We start from the raw sequence: 16,130 nt of genomic DNA, 5'->3' as shown, positions 1-16,130 counted from the left end.
TCGAGCGTTATATTTTACTCGACATCTCCAAGATTAAATCTATGTTTTTACATAAACTACTTGAGGCGAGATCGCGAACACGATATATACGGCTTTAGATTAATATACATATAAACATCGCAACTAATTAGGACGTTGAATTAATATGCACGACCATGTAAATCATAAAACTGCAGTTAAATAAATTGAATGTCTTTGATAAGAAAGTAGAACGAATGCCGGTCTAGCTAATGACACCTTGCAATAATCGCTGACAATTAAACGAAGCTTGGTAGTCGCTGGTACACTGGCCTAGGTGCAGGTACATTCACCCTTGCAGGCAGCGACGCGGGAAAATGTAAATATTATACCTACGTAACCGCGCTACTATGTTGCGTTATTCAACTAATGCGATAGGATGCATTATTTAAATACTAAACATTGTGTACTGGAATCCAAGTCCATTGTGCTGTCAAAATGATCATCGTAAAATATAAAAGTGCTATGTAAGTCGACATTTATACGCCATTTAATTCGCAAAGAGGATATGATTAATATTTGTTACGCGTTACTTTCGTCCGAACCATAGAAGGTACGTGAAAACAATTTGTATGTCAGTACCTATGTATATTTTTCTTCGAAATCGATACATTGTCCGTTTGTAAGGCTAGTGCTGTTGCCTCAAGTATTTCGCGATAATGTGAGAGACTGTCTTAAGTAGTCTGTAAAGTGATTGGTTTAAACGCACGTCATTACTTCTGTAAATTGGCTGTGAGTAGGAATGAAGTAATTATACGCAGCCGATTTTGTCTTTTTCTATTTGCTTCTTTTACTCAAGTATTTGAGTTAGACTTTTATATTTTAGACGTTAAAGTAAAAAGTGTAGTTTGCTTTATTTTTAAAGATGGTTTCTTCTCTCTAATGGCCTTTCTAATCATAAAGTCTATCCTTAATAACCTTAAAAAAGAAGATAGGTAACACTTTTTTGATAAAATCAGACTTCAAGTTAGTATAAAGACTTTGGGGATTTCCAAGAAGAGATTTCTTTTTATATAAGTATACCAACAACTTTATGATTTGTATGATTGTAACGAATAGCTCTTATTTACAATTTTCGCGAGTGCAGTCGGCGTGCAATCGTTTGTAATTCGATTTAAAAAAACAACTAAAAGAGAAGCAATCACTTAAATAATACTGAGAGAACTATTCTACAACTAGTTTAATACTTAAGTACTTATAAATCAAGGCAATGTACGTCGGCGTACTTTTTTAAGGCTTAGGAAGCGGAAGGCACGCACAAAATGACGTATTAGGAGAGTGTTAAGAAAAAGTTGCAATTAAACTCAGTTAGTGCGGGATTAGACGGCTGATCTATGGTTTCATTGTTCCTCTTAGAAGGGAAGCAAAACATCTTTTTGTTTAGATTAAATACTGTTTTTAGTAGGTCTGAGAATAAGGTACGAGTATGTTTAGTGTCACTACTTATAAAAAGTAGGTATTATAATAGAACAAGAGAATAATAGGTATATTTAACAATGAACCGTATCCGTGATTAGGCACATAGGTACACCTATAATTTAGTAGATACCTAGTTACAATCTCTAGCAAAATTTTATATGAACACAACGCGTATGCATACAGCTCAATAATAACACATTGGCAAGACATGCCAACGGTTTTTGTTATGAACGTAATCAGCGCAACGTGCGATGTCCGATACAGTTACACGTCAGCCCGGTATTAACACGCTTTCCTAGAAAGCTGGGAATTATCAACCATTTTTTTTTATATTATTTTTAAAGTAGTGTTGCCGCAATTTTTCGATCAAAACTACCAACTTTCTACCAAAACCATGTGGTTTCGTTTTGTTTTTTTTTTTATTTGATTTTAAGAGTTCTGTTGTTGTTTGGGAAACGTACTGACATTAGTAGCGGTGATTTGCGGTGACCGACTTTATGTTTTGAGTCACTTCGAATTTTTGTTGAAAAAGGTAAATTTGAAAATAAAAATGTCTGTACTCGTTTCACAAGACCTCGGGTTCTTGTAGAATCACTTCTCTATCTTTAAGATTTAGTCATAAAACCGACGTACGGTCGAGGGAAAAGTGCTCGATCATTTGATCCCCTAACAAACTTTGTGGGCTTTTTATTTGAAATATACGTATATACGCTATTACTGGCGCTCGTTAGCGGGCAACGGGATACGTATTTGCTAACGTCATGATCATGTTTTACGACGACGCGCCAGATAGATGCTCTACGCGTCTAATAGACAGCGACGTCGACTCATTCATAGATATATCTCATTTAGCTATCTTAAAGGTTTACAAGTAAACAAACATGAGTGATTAGTAAGTGAATGTTAAAGAAACGACGCTAATTATGATTTTTCTCAATAAGCGATGCAAATCTCTATAATAACGCCATTAGCGTAGGCCGAAGCAACGGAAGTTAATTGTTAAACGTTGCTCAGCGGCTGCGGCGCAGTGATGAATAACTTCTCACCTACAGCTACGGTAGTCGTGAGAAACGTCTGCCACATACAATACATATTGTTTTTGCCACTTTATCAGATTAGACGTCGAAACAGAATGGTGTGAGCCGGCGCCGTGAATCAACCGCAGCACTTCAACGAACCGTTTAACTGTTAGAAATTGTATTACTTGACATTTAATGGAAATGTAGGTGATCTAACGCGTTTTGCGTGTTATCATAAACTCAGGACTGATCGGCACTTCTATGCCATCTCGATTGACACTTTACAGATTTATACCGTGGAACGAGTTTCAGATAAATGTGCCGATGCATTTTCAATGAGGGAAATGTAACTGCATTTTCTAAATACGTCAGTCCGCAGTTCTCGACAAGTTAAGAGCATGAATCTCCTAATAGTTGAAGTCGGAACCTCTAACAAGACGTAAACACTGGCGAGTCCATATCTCACGCCACGCCGCATGCTGCAGGGTCAGGGTCAAAAGCGTTCGATGTACTTTAATCGAGTTGACTCGCCTCGATCGAACCGATACAATCGATTTGCATCTACGAGTACGGGAGATGATGCTGGCTGTTAAGAGAAAATAATGCTCTGCCATGTTGTTATAAGGAACAATCGTGACCATGTAACTTTCGGATGAAGACAGTAGACGGATATTCACTTTTATTAACGTGGTACGAAACTACGAACTGATAGCAGTGGCTTCTTACGAGAAGTTGTTTAGTCTACGTTTAGCCAAGTGCAAATACCTTGTTAGGGATAATTTCATAGCACGGATGGGTGTTCCGCTATAAGCAATCGGGATGCCTGCTACTCGATTACGTAAAGCCGTGTTATGGCATTAAGATTGGCATCAGTCTGCGGGCGATTCATTCTATAGCACAAAACACACATAAAATAATCAGCTACACGGGTATTTTCCCGCACTGATACCGTTACAAACTCAATCCCTTGCATTTCCTCATCTAGAGACAAAACATAATTACACACAAATCCGAGGTTATCTAATGATCGAAATAAGGAACTGCAATAGTAATTTAGTTAGACCAAAGGAATTATGGGAAATTTTAGTGTAAATAGGGGTTTCTGGAAGACGGCATTGCCAGTAATCTTATTATGAATAATTTGTATGAGGCAAAGCTTCGCGGCGAAGAAGAATAATGAGAACATTTAAAGACTATTGTCATGACGTCACGATATCAATAAAGTGATTCACAGACATAAAAAAGTATCTCGTCTGATGCACGCGGCTCCACTAATATATTCGATAAAAGTGATATTCATTACAGAATTGATCAAGCGGAACCTTGTTCGACGGTATCTATTTAGCATTGTAATTGGTGTATTCACAGTGAATAGCCACACCGGCGTCGATGATACCTTAGCATAATTTCGTTAGTTATGTTTACAATGAGAGAATGTGCCGAGTCATGATAACAGGCGCTGCATTTTGCTGCAAAAACTATCAAAGAACAGTGGTATTGTATGAGGAGCGGCGGCGGCGATGATAGCGGCGATCGTGCGTGCTCTCATAACGGTGGCCATACACAAATTGAATAGGATTTTTTGTGGCGCCCGAAAACGCGGCTTCATCGTCGTGCAGCCCTAAATCTGAGATAATAGCCGCTGTGGATATAGAACACGGGAAATATGGCTGCGGCTAAAAAATCTATGAAATACCGAGAAAGTTTACTTAAATAACATCTGAGGGTGTCCCTGAAATCGACGTCCAACGGGCACTAGATGATCAGCAAGGTTCCAACTGTTATCAGAAAAATATAAAAAAAATTCTAAGTCCTTATAGTATTTCCTCATGAAATTACGCAAATTATACACTTATCTAGTGCGTGGATCACTAAGATAATCAAGTTCAGAGGTCGTATAATGAGGAAATGGCACAGCCACTAGAAAGTCCGGCAGCCACACACCGAGATATTAATGGCTAATGGAATTGTCAATTAGTTCGAGATATGTACGCAATGTTTATTGTGTACCTATCATTAGGTGAAAATTCATTAGTATTTCCATTTACGTTACAGCTAAATATGGCCAGGGTTGTAAATAAAGATAATAGGCCTCTTCTAGTGGGTTTAGTACATTTTATGGGAAGTCACTTCATCTGCGTAATTAACCACTAATCTGGGCAGTTATTAATTTGAAGCGCGTCGTTTATATAGCAGCGAGTATAACGGCCTTGGGCGGCCTTGCCCGCGCGCCGATACATGCGGTCGCTGCGCAGGTCAGCGCCCGCGCACCGCATGCTGCTAATCGAATACTTAATTGAATTTATGCAACAATTTAGATAAATTGAAAATACTTTTGCTGTCCAATATATTTTTTCATGGTAATTTAGTAGAAAAAGCTTTTAATAATTTCGAAATAGCCAGTATCTAAAGATGTATCTTATGGCAGCCGGAAGGCACGTCCTTAATAAATGTGTGGAATTATTTAAACTGATCGTTTATCTATTGAGTTCGGCAGGTTGTCTAAGTACAGCTCGCGAAGTTATGAGTAAATGGGTAAACAAGTTTATTACAGGCATCGACAATCTAGTGGTAAGATAACGGCATTGCATCTCAGTAACAAGATTGCATACGGAACCCTGTCTTGATATCCAGTGGGCCCGTTATATCCTTAAGCGGACACTTCCGAACACGCGACTGCGACCGGTGACCATTCCATAGTTTTTCTGCCCTCATATTGTATAACGTTTATGAGCTTTCAATAAATATGTATGTCGCTTTGAAGGGAAATCAGATACAAAACAAAATGGAACAGAAAAACTGAATAGGCACTCCGGTGACTTATGGTCTTGAAAAAAAATGTTTTTAAGATGGCTAAGTCATTTTGCTTTTATAAAACGTCTGATCTTTCATTGACCACGGCCACGTTTAATCTCCGACCTAATCTAGCGATAAACTGTGAACAAATTCAGTAACAAAACCAAAAAAAGGAAAAACGTTTTAAAGATTTAAACTTATCTTTTTGTATAAATCTCTCGTATTTTTGGCAAAAAAAACGAGGTGAAGCCTACTTACCGAATGTAGGTAAGTCGGAGATGTTTTTGAAATTCGGTAATTCCTTTGAGAAAATAAGTAAGTGCGGTCAATGGAATTCTTCGTATTATTGCTTTGTTATAAACTTTCAGGCAAACTATTTGTTATAGCTAAATATCAGGAAAATATGATTTGATATTTTTTTGATTTTGGAGATTTATTGGTTATACTCGGAGAAATCGGTGCTAAAATATGCATTTAGTTTACGGCAGTAGATATCTAATACTAGATTTATCAATTTTATGTTCCGTACATAAATTATAGTGAGCACGTTACCTGCATTAAGTGAGTTAAGTTGAACATTATTAAGGCGACCGTGGGAAGTTGTTGATAAGTTTTTTACAACCCGTTGAAGCGTTGCAAATATGCTGTTCGTTGCTGCAGCGGCAGCGGTGTCATCGACTCCGGCTCGGAAACAAGGCACGATCAACAGAATGACGGATTAAAAAATCAAGTTTAACTTTTTTTGGGCCTCAGATATTAATATATTGACAACCACGCCTTTGTTAGTCATCGTTAGGACTTTTGAGATTCATTCGCGGGGCAATGAGCGAATTTTGCATTGCTCAATATTTGATGAGGACTGGATGTGTTTGCTGTCTACTCTATACACTATTGAGTAAAAGATTTACTGTGTTCAACGGCCTTACTCATAAGCTACGGAAAGCATACTCAATGATTTACGGGGCACTATATCAAGATGAAAGCGAGTTACTTATTTTTTTTCTTTTTTGGTCTACGACACGATATTAGTGACGCCTGGTTCTCCCGTCGTAACTCGTAAATTATTTTTCAAACAGGAATAATGAGGACTCCAGACTATATAGTGTTTAAGGGTGCCATTAACATAATAGTTCTACCATCGACTTGTAGGTACATTATTATTTGAAAATTGATGGAGTCCTATAGAAGAGCCCAATTAATTTAATCTTAGAGCTTATATTTACCTTGGCCATTTGTAATAAAATATACTTCACTTGTCAATAATTATTTCACAATTATTTAATACAATTCTTTATTAGGTTTATCTTAGTTGTTCTTTTTGCAAATAAAAATAAAAGCCCGTAATAATTTACATAACTCCTTCTGAGTAAATATCGTGGCAACGTATGTATTCACAAATGCACATACATACCTACATACGTTTTTAGTTGGATGATTTGGAACTTTCATGAGTGGAAGATCAGGTGGAGAATCTAAAGGATATGAATTTTGACGATAACCTGATATTTGTGGCGCCATGCTAAATGCAACGCTAAACTTCGTGCCTAAGTTCAAATTGATATGTCCGAAAACATTTCAAGCCTGCGCTTTAAGAAATAGGTTCGGTTAATTAAATCAGGTTCACCCATTGTTGGATTTCCCTCTCTTTTTTGATTTCTTGGTTTGGTGCATAAGCTGAGCAAAGGTGATTTAAGTAGATAACTAAAGTTCAAAAGCTCTTGCTACCTCGGCGTAGGTAATAAATGTTCTTTGTTAGGTACAACACATTTCCATAGAAAATGAAGAATAACAATACTACTTATTAATTATCATCCCAAGTTGTGCTCCACATATCTTTCATCTTTATGTAGTATTGTCCATAGTCCCATAAACAGCCAATGGCGTGGCGTTTGGCGACGGAAAAGCCGTGGGCGAGATCCTCCTTTGTCCAACACAGAGCGGTCAACGGCCCAAATCTTGTTTACGTCACCTTATTATTGGCCGGGCGGTCGTGAATGTATCCAGACATTGGCACTATGCTAAGAAATTGATTCGGAACGGTTCAAGTCAGACGCCCAATACCTGGCCGATCTCTACTGTTCCACTATTGTATCTACTCCCAATTCGAAATCAATTTCATGTACCAACCACAATTTTTGCCAAAAACTTGTTGATTAAAACAGCTCTGTACAGTTACGTGATGACAGTTTAGTAATTTATATTAACGATGCATTAAAAGAGAACAAATCCTAGAATCGAGGTTGTGAGAACTTTCTACTGGCAGTCTGTAGTGATTGCGTGCGAAAACCTAGAATAGCTAACTGAGGGAGCTATGCTCAGCATAGGGGACGATAATTGCACCAACGAGGTACGCATATGATGCTCGGTTAGGTTGCACTTAGAGTGACCGCGTGCGCCGCAGTACGTTGTAGCAATCTTGATTCGATTATTGTAATATACCCTGCGCACGTACATTTGCCTCTGCCTAATCAGAGGTTCGTATAGACGTGCACCCAGGATCCATGCATTTACTAGGCTTTATTAGCCAACGACTTTGTAATTTGATGCATTTCTAGGTTCTCTTCGCTTCTTGAATTATCTATTTCTGTATTAACGCTTTGTTATTTGTTTTAGAGCCGCCTAGCAATGCGAATCCTCCCGGCGAGCTCCCGGTAACGATTGAGCACCAACAAGACACGAACATGTCCAGCAACCTGACGAGAAACGACGCCAACTGCGACAAAACTGGAACTTGCTACGATGGTAGGTTTTGATAAACGATTATTTATTTTCCTTTATCACGAAAGGAACAAGCTCTATATAAAATTTATGGTTTCAGTTTCCGTGCTCTGCAAGGATACAAGGATCGCCGTCCAAGTGCGCACGAACAAGCCATTCAATGGACGAATCTACGCTTTGGGACGTTCCGAGACTTGCAATATCGACGTCGTTAACAGCGACCTATTCAGACTCGACCTCACCATGGCTGGCCAAGACTGTAACACTCAGAGCGTCGTAAGTACCTATTCAAGTATTTGGAGAGGCGAAGGAAGATGTGTATTGAGTATGTGGTAATAATTACGTGTGTTTTTCTTTCAAGACTGGAGTATACTCGAACACAGTCGTCCTCCAACATCACAGCGTAGTGATGACTAAGGCAGACAAGATCTACAAAGTCAAGTGCACATACGACATGAGCTCGAAGAATATCACATTCGGAATGGTACCAATTAGGTCAGTAGAACTTTCACATGTTATCGCTATAATTTGTCGTGAGCTGCTTTTTGAATTCAATTCATTCAGAAGTAGGCAAAGTACCGCAAAAATGCTAAGTAAGATTTACCGTATAATTTATTCGAGTCTGTCAAGAGACAAAGTTACGTGATATGTTACAGTAATATGAAAAACGGGCGCTATTTCGACATGCCTTCATGCCAAGACGGTTTTAAATTCCATCGACCCAATATCGGTGCTGCATTGTAAACACGTAACAATTAGATTCACATCAGCAAGATACGGCCAGTGGACGTGATGAGCAATTTAACACCAAAATCCGTTCAAACGTGTTCTTAATGAATTATGAAAAGCAGATACCATCACAATCGCCATGAAAATACTACCATTATGTCTCTGCACACACACATTAATAAATAATTTTGAAGAAGTAATTGTAGGGAATAATAGTTTTTGATGGCAAGTAATCTGAATATTTCCTTAATTATACAGAGACCCGGAGATGATTTCCATCACTGCCGCGCCCGAGGCACCGCCACCACGCATCCGTATCTTGGACGCTCGCCAACGCGAGGTGGAGACCGTCCGTATTGGAGACCGGCTTACCTTCCGTATCGAGATCCCCGAAGACAGTGAGCATTTTAATTTTATGGACATTTTCTTTTATCTATGCGTGAAATTGCAGTTTTTAACATTTGCATTTTATTCCCCCAGCTCCTTATGGAATCTTCGCCCGCAGCTGTGTCGCTATGGCCAAGGACTCAAAGAGCACTTTCCCGATTATCGATGACGAAGGGTTGGTACAGTTGTTTAAAAAGTCTTAACTCTGTGGTTTTGAAGAGAACGAATTTCTTACAATTCTTTATTTTGTAGATGTCCTTTGGACCCATCAATTTTCCCGGCGTTCACCCCAGACGGCAATGCTCTCCAGTCGGTGTACGAAGCCTTCAGGTTCACAGAATCTTACGGTGTTATCTTCCAATGTAACGTCAAATACTGTCTTGGACCTTGTGAACCGGTGAGTGACACGTGAATCACCAATTTTGTAGAAATGGGTGTCTGCATTTTTTTTAGTTTGAAATGTGACTATTAGCAACGGTTAATTTTGTTAGTCACGGTAAAATTACGCAAATGACAAGTCGTTTTACATGTTTTAGGCGGTGTGCGAATGGGGCCGAGATTCTTTGGAGTCTTGGGGCAGAAAGAAGCGTTCGTTGCCCCACAACGAGACCAGTGAGGCACACAGTCAAGAGGAAGATATGAACATCTCCCAGGAAATCCTGGTTCTTGACTTCGGTGATGAAAGACAGAGCACAGATTTCCTGCGGTCTGACAAGCCTGGAGGCGTGGCGTCTGAAGCTAACTTTGGAGGTAATTATAATGTCATATCTGTTGAGCACTTTTACAATTTTCTTTACGCGTAAAGGTAAATATGAAAATGAATTTTTCGTTTTTCTTTCAGAAAAAACAGTAACAATTGTGGAGCCTTGCCCCAGCAAGGCGTCCGTGCTGCTGCTGGGCGTGGCGTGCGCCCTGCTCGTGTTGCTGTACATCGCGACCATCTTCTGCTATTACATGCGCAAGTGGCTGGCACCGCCCAAGCACATGTCATAATTATATTTAATCTTAGAGAGGCTATGTTCACGTTGGTCTCGACTCACTGGGACGCCACGTCCCGCTGCTTGTCTTGTATTGACGAACATGTGATACAAATGACTGACGAACACAACAGTAAACAATGTATTCTCAGACAATATCCGTCCATTTAGTTTAGGTTCCGTGAATATATTCGTGGTGTATAGATTTGAGAAATGAATTTGACGACTAATGTTTGGTATGATTGTTGTAACCACCGCGTGATTTGCATTTAATTTAGGAGTAATTTATTGCATTTATTAATTTTAAGTAGGTGTATGAGTAGATAAAATCAACTTATAAAATCTTACTTTGTCCCCTTAATACTGCAGTTTAAAGGGTATTATCGCATTTATTAGATAATTTTAACAGTTTAAGACAATGCATTTATTGTAATACGTAAGTTAGCTGACCAGTTTTTGTACAATTTTTGAGTACTCATCATATCAGTAGTTACAAAATAATGTTTGGAATAATCCCTGAAAAATTATAAAACTTGCATTCATCATACATTGATTTTAGGGGATTATTCTGAACTGTCTATATTGGTAATGTTAGATTTAGGGCAATTAATTATTGTAGGAGTAATAATAGTCACAACTATTTGCATTTTTTGTAACACTTTATGGTAATCATAAATACTATTTCATATATTTTACAACAGTTTGAGGTAAACAATTTTATACTATGAGAACAAAAACTAAATCAATTTGTAAATATACTGTTACCTTATTGACTTTGTGCTACAATGCTTAGTATGACTTGTGAACTTTCAGTTGGGTTTTGACGAAATGTAACACACACTTTGTACATTGTATGTGTACCAACTGTCACATGTTTCTCTTAACCCAACTTGAGATTTCTTCTTTATTTATTTAAATTAATTTTTAATTTATCTATTTATTATACTTTTCATTTTAATTCAGAAATGAAATAAACTGTACAAATTTAATAGTTTTTTTATTGCGTAACCATCAAATTGTAAATAAATACTAACACTGCCACTCTATAAATTTCCCCTAATATAATTCTAACAAGATTCAGATTGACAAACAAGACAATCATAAATTGTGTATTTTTGTCTTAGGAACTAGCTGTTTGTATCATAAGTTTGTTGTAAACACTGTTTAGTATTTCTTCTTGAGTTTTCAAATCAATTTCTTCAGTTTCACAGCCAAATACTTTGTTAAAGCATTTTAGGAAAATGGGTGTGACTTTCTCTACTGAGCATTCCACACCAGATTCTTTGGTGAGCGAGGTGACACCCTTATCTTCAATGCCACAAGGGTCGATATTGTTGAACCATGACAGATCATTGTCGCAGTTGAGTGAGATTCCATGAGTAGTGACATACCTGGATGCGTGTATGCCTATAGCTGCTATCTTATTGTCATCTACCCATACTCCAGTGTATGGGGATCTTGTGCCTTTTATACCTGCAAGTGTAGAAAAAAAAGTTTTAGTACTGAATTTGATATACTGAAAAATAGAGTGAATATTCTTTAAGATATATAGATAAAATTCTAAATTCTGTCTATTAATGTTGCAATGGGCTTATTCTCTATTACAAAGGATACTGATGATTGAACAGGATGAAAGAATAAATTACAAAATGTGTTAGAATGTTGTTCCCTTTCCAAGTAACTAGGTACTCGGCTCTATTTCATATAAACAGTTAAAAGGGTAACTGATTTAAGTGAATTTTTGTTGTGATATTGGAGTTAATATATATTATTGGAATCTATGATTTTTTATCCATTGAATGATGTAGGTATATTACTCAGATCAATTAGTCTTACAACCGTTGATATGTGTATTAGTCTTATAAATAATTATACTAGAGGTCCTCACCTAATTCATTACACACATTGATGACAGTCTCCTCCAAGCTGGTCACATACCATTTGACACTTGTCTTGAAATGCTTCAAGTTTATCACGGGGTAAGCAACCAGTTGGCCCGGACCATGGAAGGTGATGAGACCACCTCGGTTAGTTTTCCTAAACTCAGCTCCTAGTGCACGGAGCCGCATAACTTCATTTTTCGGAGTGTCATCTCTGATTCCTAGAACGAGTTCAGAACATTAGATTTCTAATATTATCAGATATCTATTTAGGTACAGAAATTCTAATGCAGTTTCACTTCGATCCAATAGCTTTTCCAATCGGAGTTTTAGGTTATGTCATGACAACTTGCCTACGGTGAAGACTGGTTTATGTTCCACGAGCAACAGAGTGTCGCAGGTGGAGTCTTGGCCCTTCAATACAGCATCCAAGTGCTTTCTAGCCAGCGCCATTTGAATTTTAAACGCTGTGTCGTAACTCATCAAACCCAATTTCCATACTTTAACCATGATGAATGAGCACTATTTCAATAATTCCTTGCAAATTTTTACTAGATTATTTGATTTTTTTTGTCAGTTTCTTTTATAATTTTTAATTTATTTTACTAAAAAACAAAAACAAAACACAACTTTCACATAAATATGACACTGACGTTAGATTGACGTTTAACATGTGATTGAAATGCCATTTATAGTAAATATCGATTAAAAATAAACATATTGGTGAAAGTTATAATTTAATAGAAATATTTAATGAATCAGAATTTATATTTTTAGCACAAGAGAAAAAAATGTTTAGTTATGTAGAATATTTCAAATGTTTAAGAACACCAAATATTATGTATAACGCCATCTGTCTTCGATTTTAGTAGTTATACAGTTTTAAGAAGTACAGTTATTTGACAAGAGATGGCACTGAATAATTTGCTAAATTTTTTAGTTAATAGATGGCGTTAAAATATATTTTATCATATCTATATAAGTTCCGCTATTGCCCGATAGATGGCGTTGTAGCAAATACGCATACCACCTTTATATTTCTGTAGCGATGTATATGGGTAGTATACTTAAAACATCTTTCAGTGGGTTCAGTTTTCGGTGTTCTCTGCCTGTAGGGCGGTGTTTGGCTCGTTACGTAAAACCAGCTGGTAATATAAACATTGTATGCAAGAAACATTCAATAGTTTGACATAGATACTGATTTTTGTGTAGTTATTAACGTGTTAGCTACTCAATTGTAGTGTTGTCTTGTGGACGTGATTTCGTTATGATTTAAGGCTTTAGAGAAATATAACTCTTATGCTGCCGGTGGCGCGCTTATATGTCGTGTTTGGACAAGGTGTTAGTGAGATCAGAGATGTGGTGCTCTCTCAAGCGATGACAACAGGGGTAAATATTATTTCAAATATCTTTATTTCATTTGTCCCTTTACGCGAGAGTATATACTTCTCATACGTATCCTCCTACTTCCATACCCATAGATATCTATAGATCTGTATGTTTTGTTTTGGCGGCAAATCACCCATAGACATGTCAAGTGTTTGGCTCTACCTACTCTAATTACTAATTCGTGTAGTTTGATGGTATCGTGAGACTCCATTAAGGCAAAGAATTGAACTTTATATTTTAACATTATCATTATAAATAATTATAAGAATCTACATAAGAAGACAAAGGTCTATGATAAGCGCATTTATGTAAAACCTGAAGTTATAATTTAAATGGAAGTGAGAGTTAAGGGAGAATTAATTATAGGATTAATAAAAACTCTGAGAAAGTCTGTGCCACTTATTAACTATAATAATTATAAATATATCTAAGAATAAATTAATGTAAAAATTATGTCTCGTATTTGGCTACGAAAATCGTCAAAAGTTATTTCGTAGCTGTTTGCTACGAAATATGGCGAGTATAAGTATGTTTCAACATCGCATATCTAAAGCCTGTGTTAATGTTTAACTAGGGGTTTCCTCTGCTTGATGCCCTGTCTAAATGCTTAGACAGGCGAGTAACAATAAGTATAATAAGCTAAGCGATGCTGACTATACTAAGCGTCCTTTCCTAAGTCCCTCAGTTGGGTCTTATGACTCCCATAGGAAGAGTGGTGATGACATATGTAATCTAAATTCTCTGCTGTCAGTTGTCACCACACGATCTATATCGATATCTAATCGATCCTATCATTCAGTTATAAAAGAGAAAGCTATGAAATATTATTAGAGCTTCTAATTTAGTGTTTAGTTATATCAAATGAAATGATAGAACGTCATTCATATTTACCAACCCGCTATAATATTCAGTCGATTTCGGAAATGGAACGCCTTCTACTTAATTAGTCCGTATGCCGAATTCCAATACTACTTGCGTATTGAAATTGTGCATTGGCTTTTTGGGCATTGGCTCTTAGTAGTTAATCAAACTGACTGAATATTTTTTTACGGAATACAAAGAAAATAGTAAATCAAATCGAAACCAAAACGTAAAAGTAGCCAACGAGTTCGCACCTGCTACATTCTACCAGAGACTCAAATCAGTGGAAGAGAACATAAAGCGCGCGTCATCAATTTCTTTCATCCTGCAGTTTATAGTCGGGGTCAACGTCCTACCGGTGGCTCCCGAGTGCAGTGGTGCACGGTCGAAACCACTAGTAAGGTAAACAAGTGTCTAAAGTTTAATTGGTGAAGCAGGAAGACAGCGTCCTGTGTCTATATATAGTGCCATACGTCTACATCGACAGGGTGATTGCGAGGGGTGGCGTGCGTGCGCGCAATTTTAAAAATGTGTACACGTGTCGGTGTGACGGTGCTGTGTGCGTGTGTGTGTGAAACTAGGTTCGGATTTATTAGTGTGGGGGTTATTCTCTTGTAGCATTTAGTTACTTTAGCCAGAATCAAAAATAGGATTGAACACTTTCCCATGATAATAGTAATAGGAAACTTGTTTTTTTATTGAGAAAATCTATCCCAATGAGGAAATTGGGTACTTACTGTATTACTGTATACACTTACCTACTTCTGTATACTTCTGTTAAAGTCTTAGGATATAAGACTAAGGTGTAGTGTATATTGGTTAGTTTAGGACTTATTAAAGTAGTTCTCTGACTTAATGGAATAGATTCGAATATCCTACACAAATCAAACAGTTTAGAATAATGTTGAAATAAACTTATTACAACCTACCTAATCTAATTTGAAGCATTACTCCATTTTTCACCACAAGTAAAAAGTAGCGGATATTGTTTCGTAAGTAACACCATAGCGTAACATGTTCCCGGCATGTGGTGGTAGACTGCACGTCATGACGTCACTCGTACGATTGACGAGCTCCGTACTTGATGGGTTTTTAATTGCAACACCGCACGGGTGACAGGTGACGAACTAATCTAATGGAATCGATCAACAATGTGGCTATTATTCCTTTTTACAAACGAGTTTTGCTAATAATTTATTTGTGAAGGACAAAGTTAGTCGTGATTGTTTCTGAGGATGGCTATTGATTTAATTTTGAAACTGTTTTCCAATAGGACAAAGTAGTATTTTGAATAAATATTTTTTTTTTCATTCATGTAGCAATCCTAAAGATATTTTATTTTAAAAGTTAATAAAGAAAGTAATGTAATATTTTTTAAGAATTAATAAAATAATTGTATTAGAAAATATTAATCAGGAAATGAATGAGAGAAAACGATAATAGCTCCGTTTCTTTAAATATTTCAAATTACTTAATTTTTTAGTAGAGTAGATACTCTACTAAAAAAATTTAGATAAAATATAAAAAAGCTGTACCGAAATAGTTTACATGAAATAAAAATACGTATTTCTGTTTGATAAGGTAACTATGAACTATCTATCTAGACTAGATATATTATTAAAACTGAAACGAAACCCAGGTTATCTACCTACTTTCCTTCAAACGTAAGTAGGTACTATATCTGAATTCCAAAGTACCAACTGGTGAAACGTTCACACTTGACATTGGGTATCTCTTCCGTTGTCTGCGGTTTCGTCTGCATACTCAGACATTTTTATCGAGAATATTTCTGTAACACATTTTTAAGCATTGCTGTAGTATAAAATCTAATTATGCACATTATTAAAATACGACTAAATTATAATAATTATAATAATTTTTAATATTACATCCCCTATTACATGGGACTTATAACACAAATGGTGAAAAGTGGGTTT

At 36.8% G+C, this 16,130-nt stretch overlaps 2 protein-coding genes across 7 annotated transcripts in view; one reads left to right on the top strand and one right to left on the bottom strand.

Annotated features, from left to right (window-relative positions):
• LOC118262460 (uncharacterized) overlaps nt 1-11,052 on the top strand; it is a 63,904-nt gene extending 52,852 nt beyond the window's left edge. For all 6 annotated transcript variants that reach the window (XM_050697332.1, XM_050697329.1, XM_050697330.1 and 3 more), the window contains exons 10-17: nt 7,866-7,994; nt 8,071-8,246; nt 8,332-8,465; nt 8,958-9,097; nt 9,180-9,261; nt 9,339-9,483; nt 9,623-9,836; nt 9,928-11,052. In XM_050697332.1, coding sequence (XP_050553289.1) covers nt 7,866-7,994; nt 8,071-8,246; nt 8,332-8,465; nt 8,958-9,097; nt 9,180-9,261; nt 9,339-9,483; nt 9,623-9,836; nt 9,928-10,079 — 1,172 coding nt within the window. In that variant the 3' untranslated portion in view covers nt 10,080-11,052. The remainder of the gene's footprint in view (nt 1-7,865; nt 7,995-8,070; nt 8,247-8,331; nt 8,466-8,957; nt 9,098-9,179; nt 9,262-9,338; nt 9,484-9,622; nt 9,837-9,927) is intronic.
• On the bottom strand, nt 11,044-12,614 carry LOC118262462 (putative lipoyltransferase 2, mitochondrial). The gene is made up of 3 exons (XM_035573832.2): nt 12,297-12,614; nt 11,952-12,164; nt 11,044-11,536 (listed from the first exon to the last, which is right to left on the bottom strand). The coding sequence occupies exons 1-3, from the start codon at nt 12,451-12,453 to the stop codon at nt 11,184-11,186; spliced, it is 723 nt and encodes a 240-aa protein (XP_035429725.1). The 5' UTR covers nt 12,454-12,614; the 3' UTR covers nt 11,044-11,183.
• Nucleotides 12,615-16,130: the final 3,516 nt, after the last annotated feature.

The sequence above is a fragment of the Spodoptera frugiperda genome, chromosome 12 (genome assembly GCF_023101765.2).
Source record: "Spodoptera frugiperda isolate SF20-4 chromosome 12, AGI-APGP_CSIRO_Sfru_2.0, whole genome shotgun sequence".
Lineage (NCBI taxonomy): Eukaryota > Metazoa > Arthropoda > Insecta > Lepidoptera > Noctuidae > Spodoptera > Spodoptera frugiperda.
This window is presented reverse-complemented; position numbering and strand designations above follow the sequence as displayed.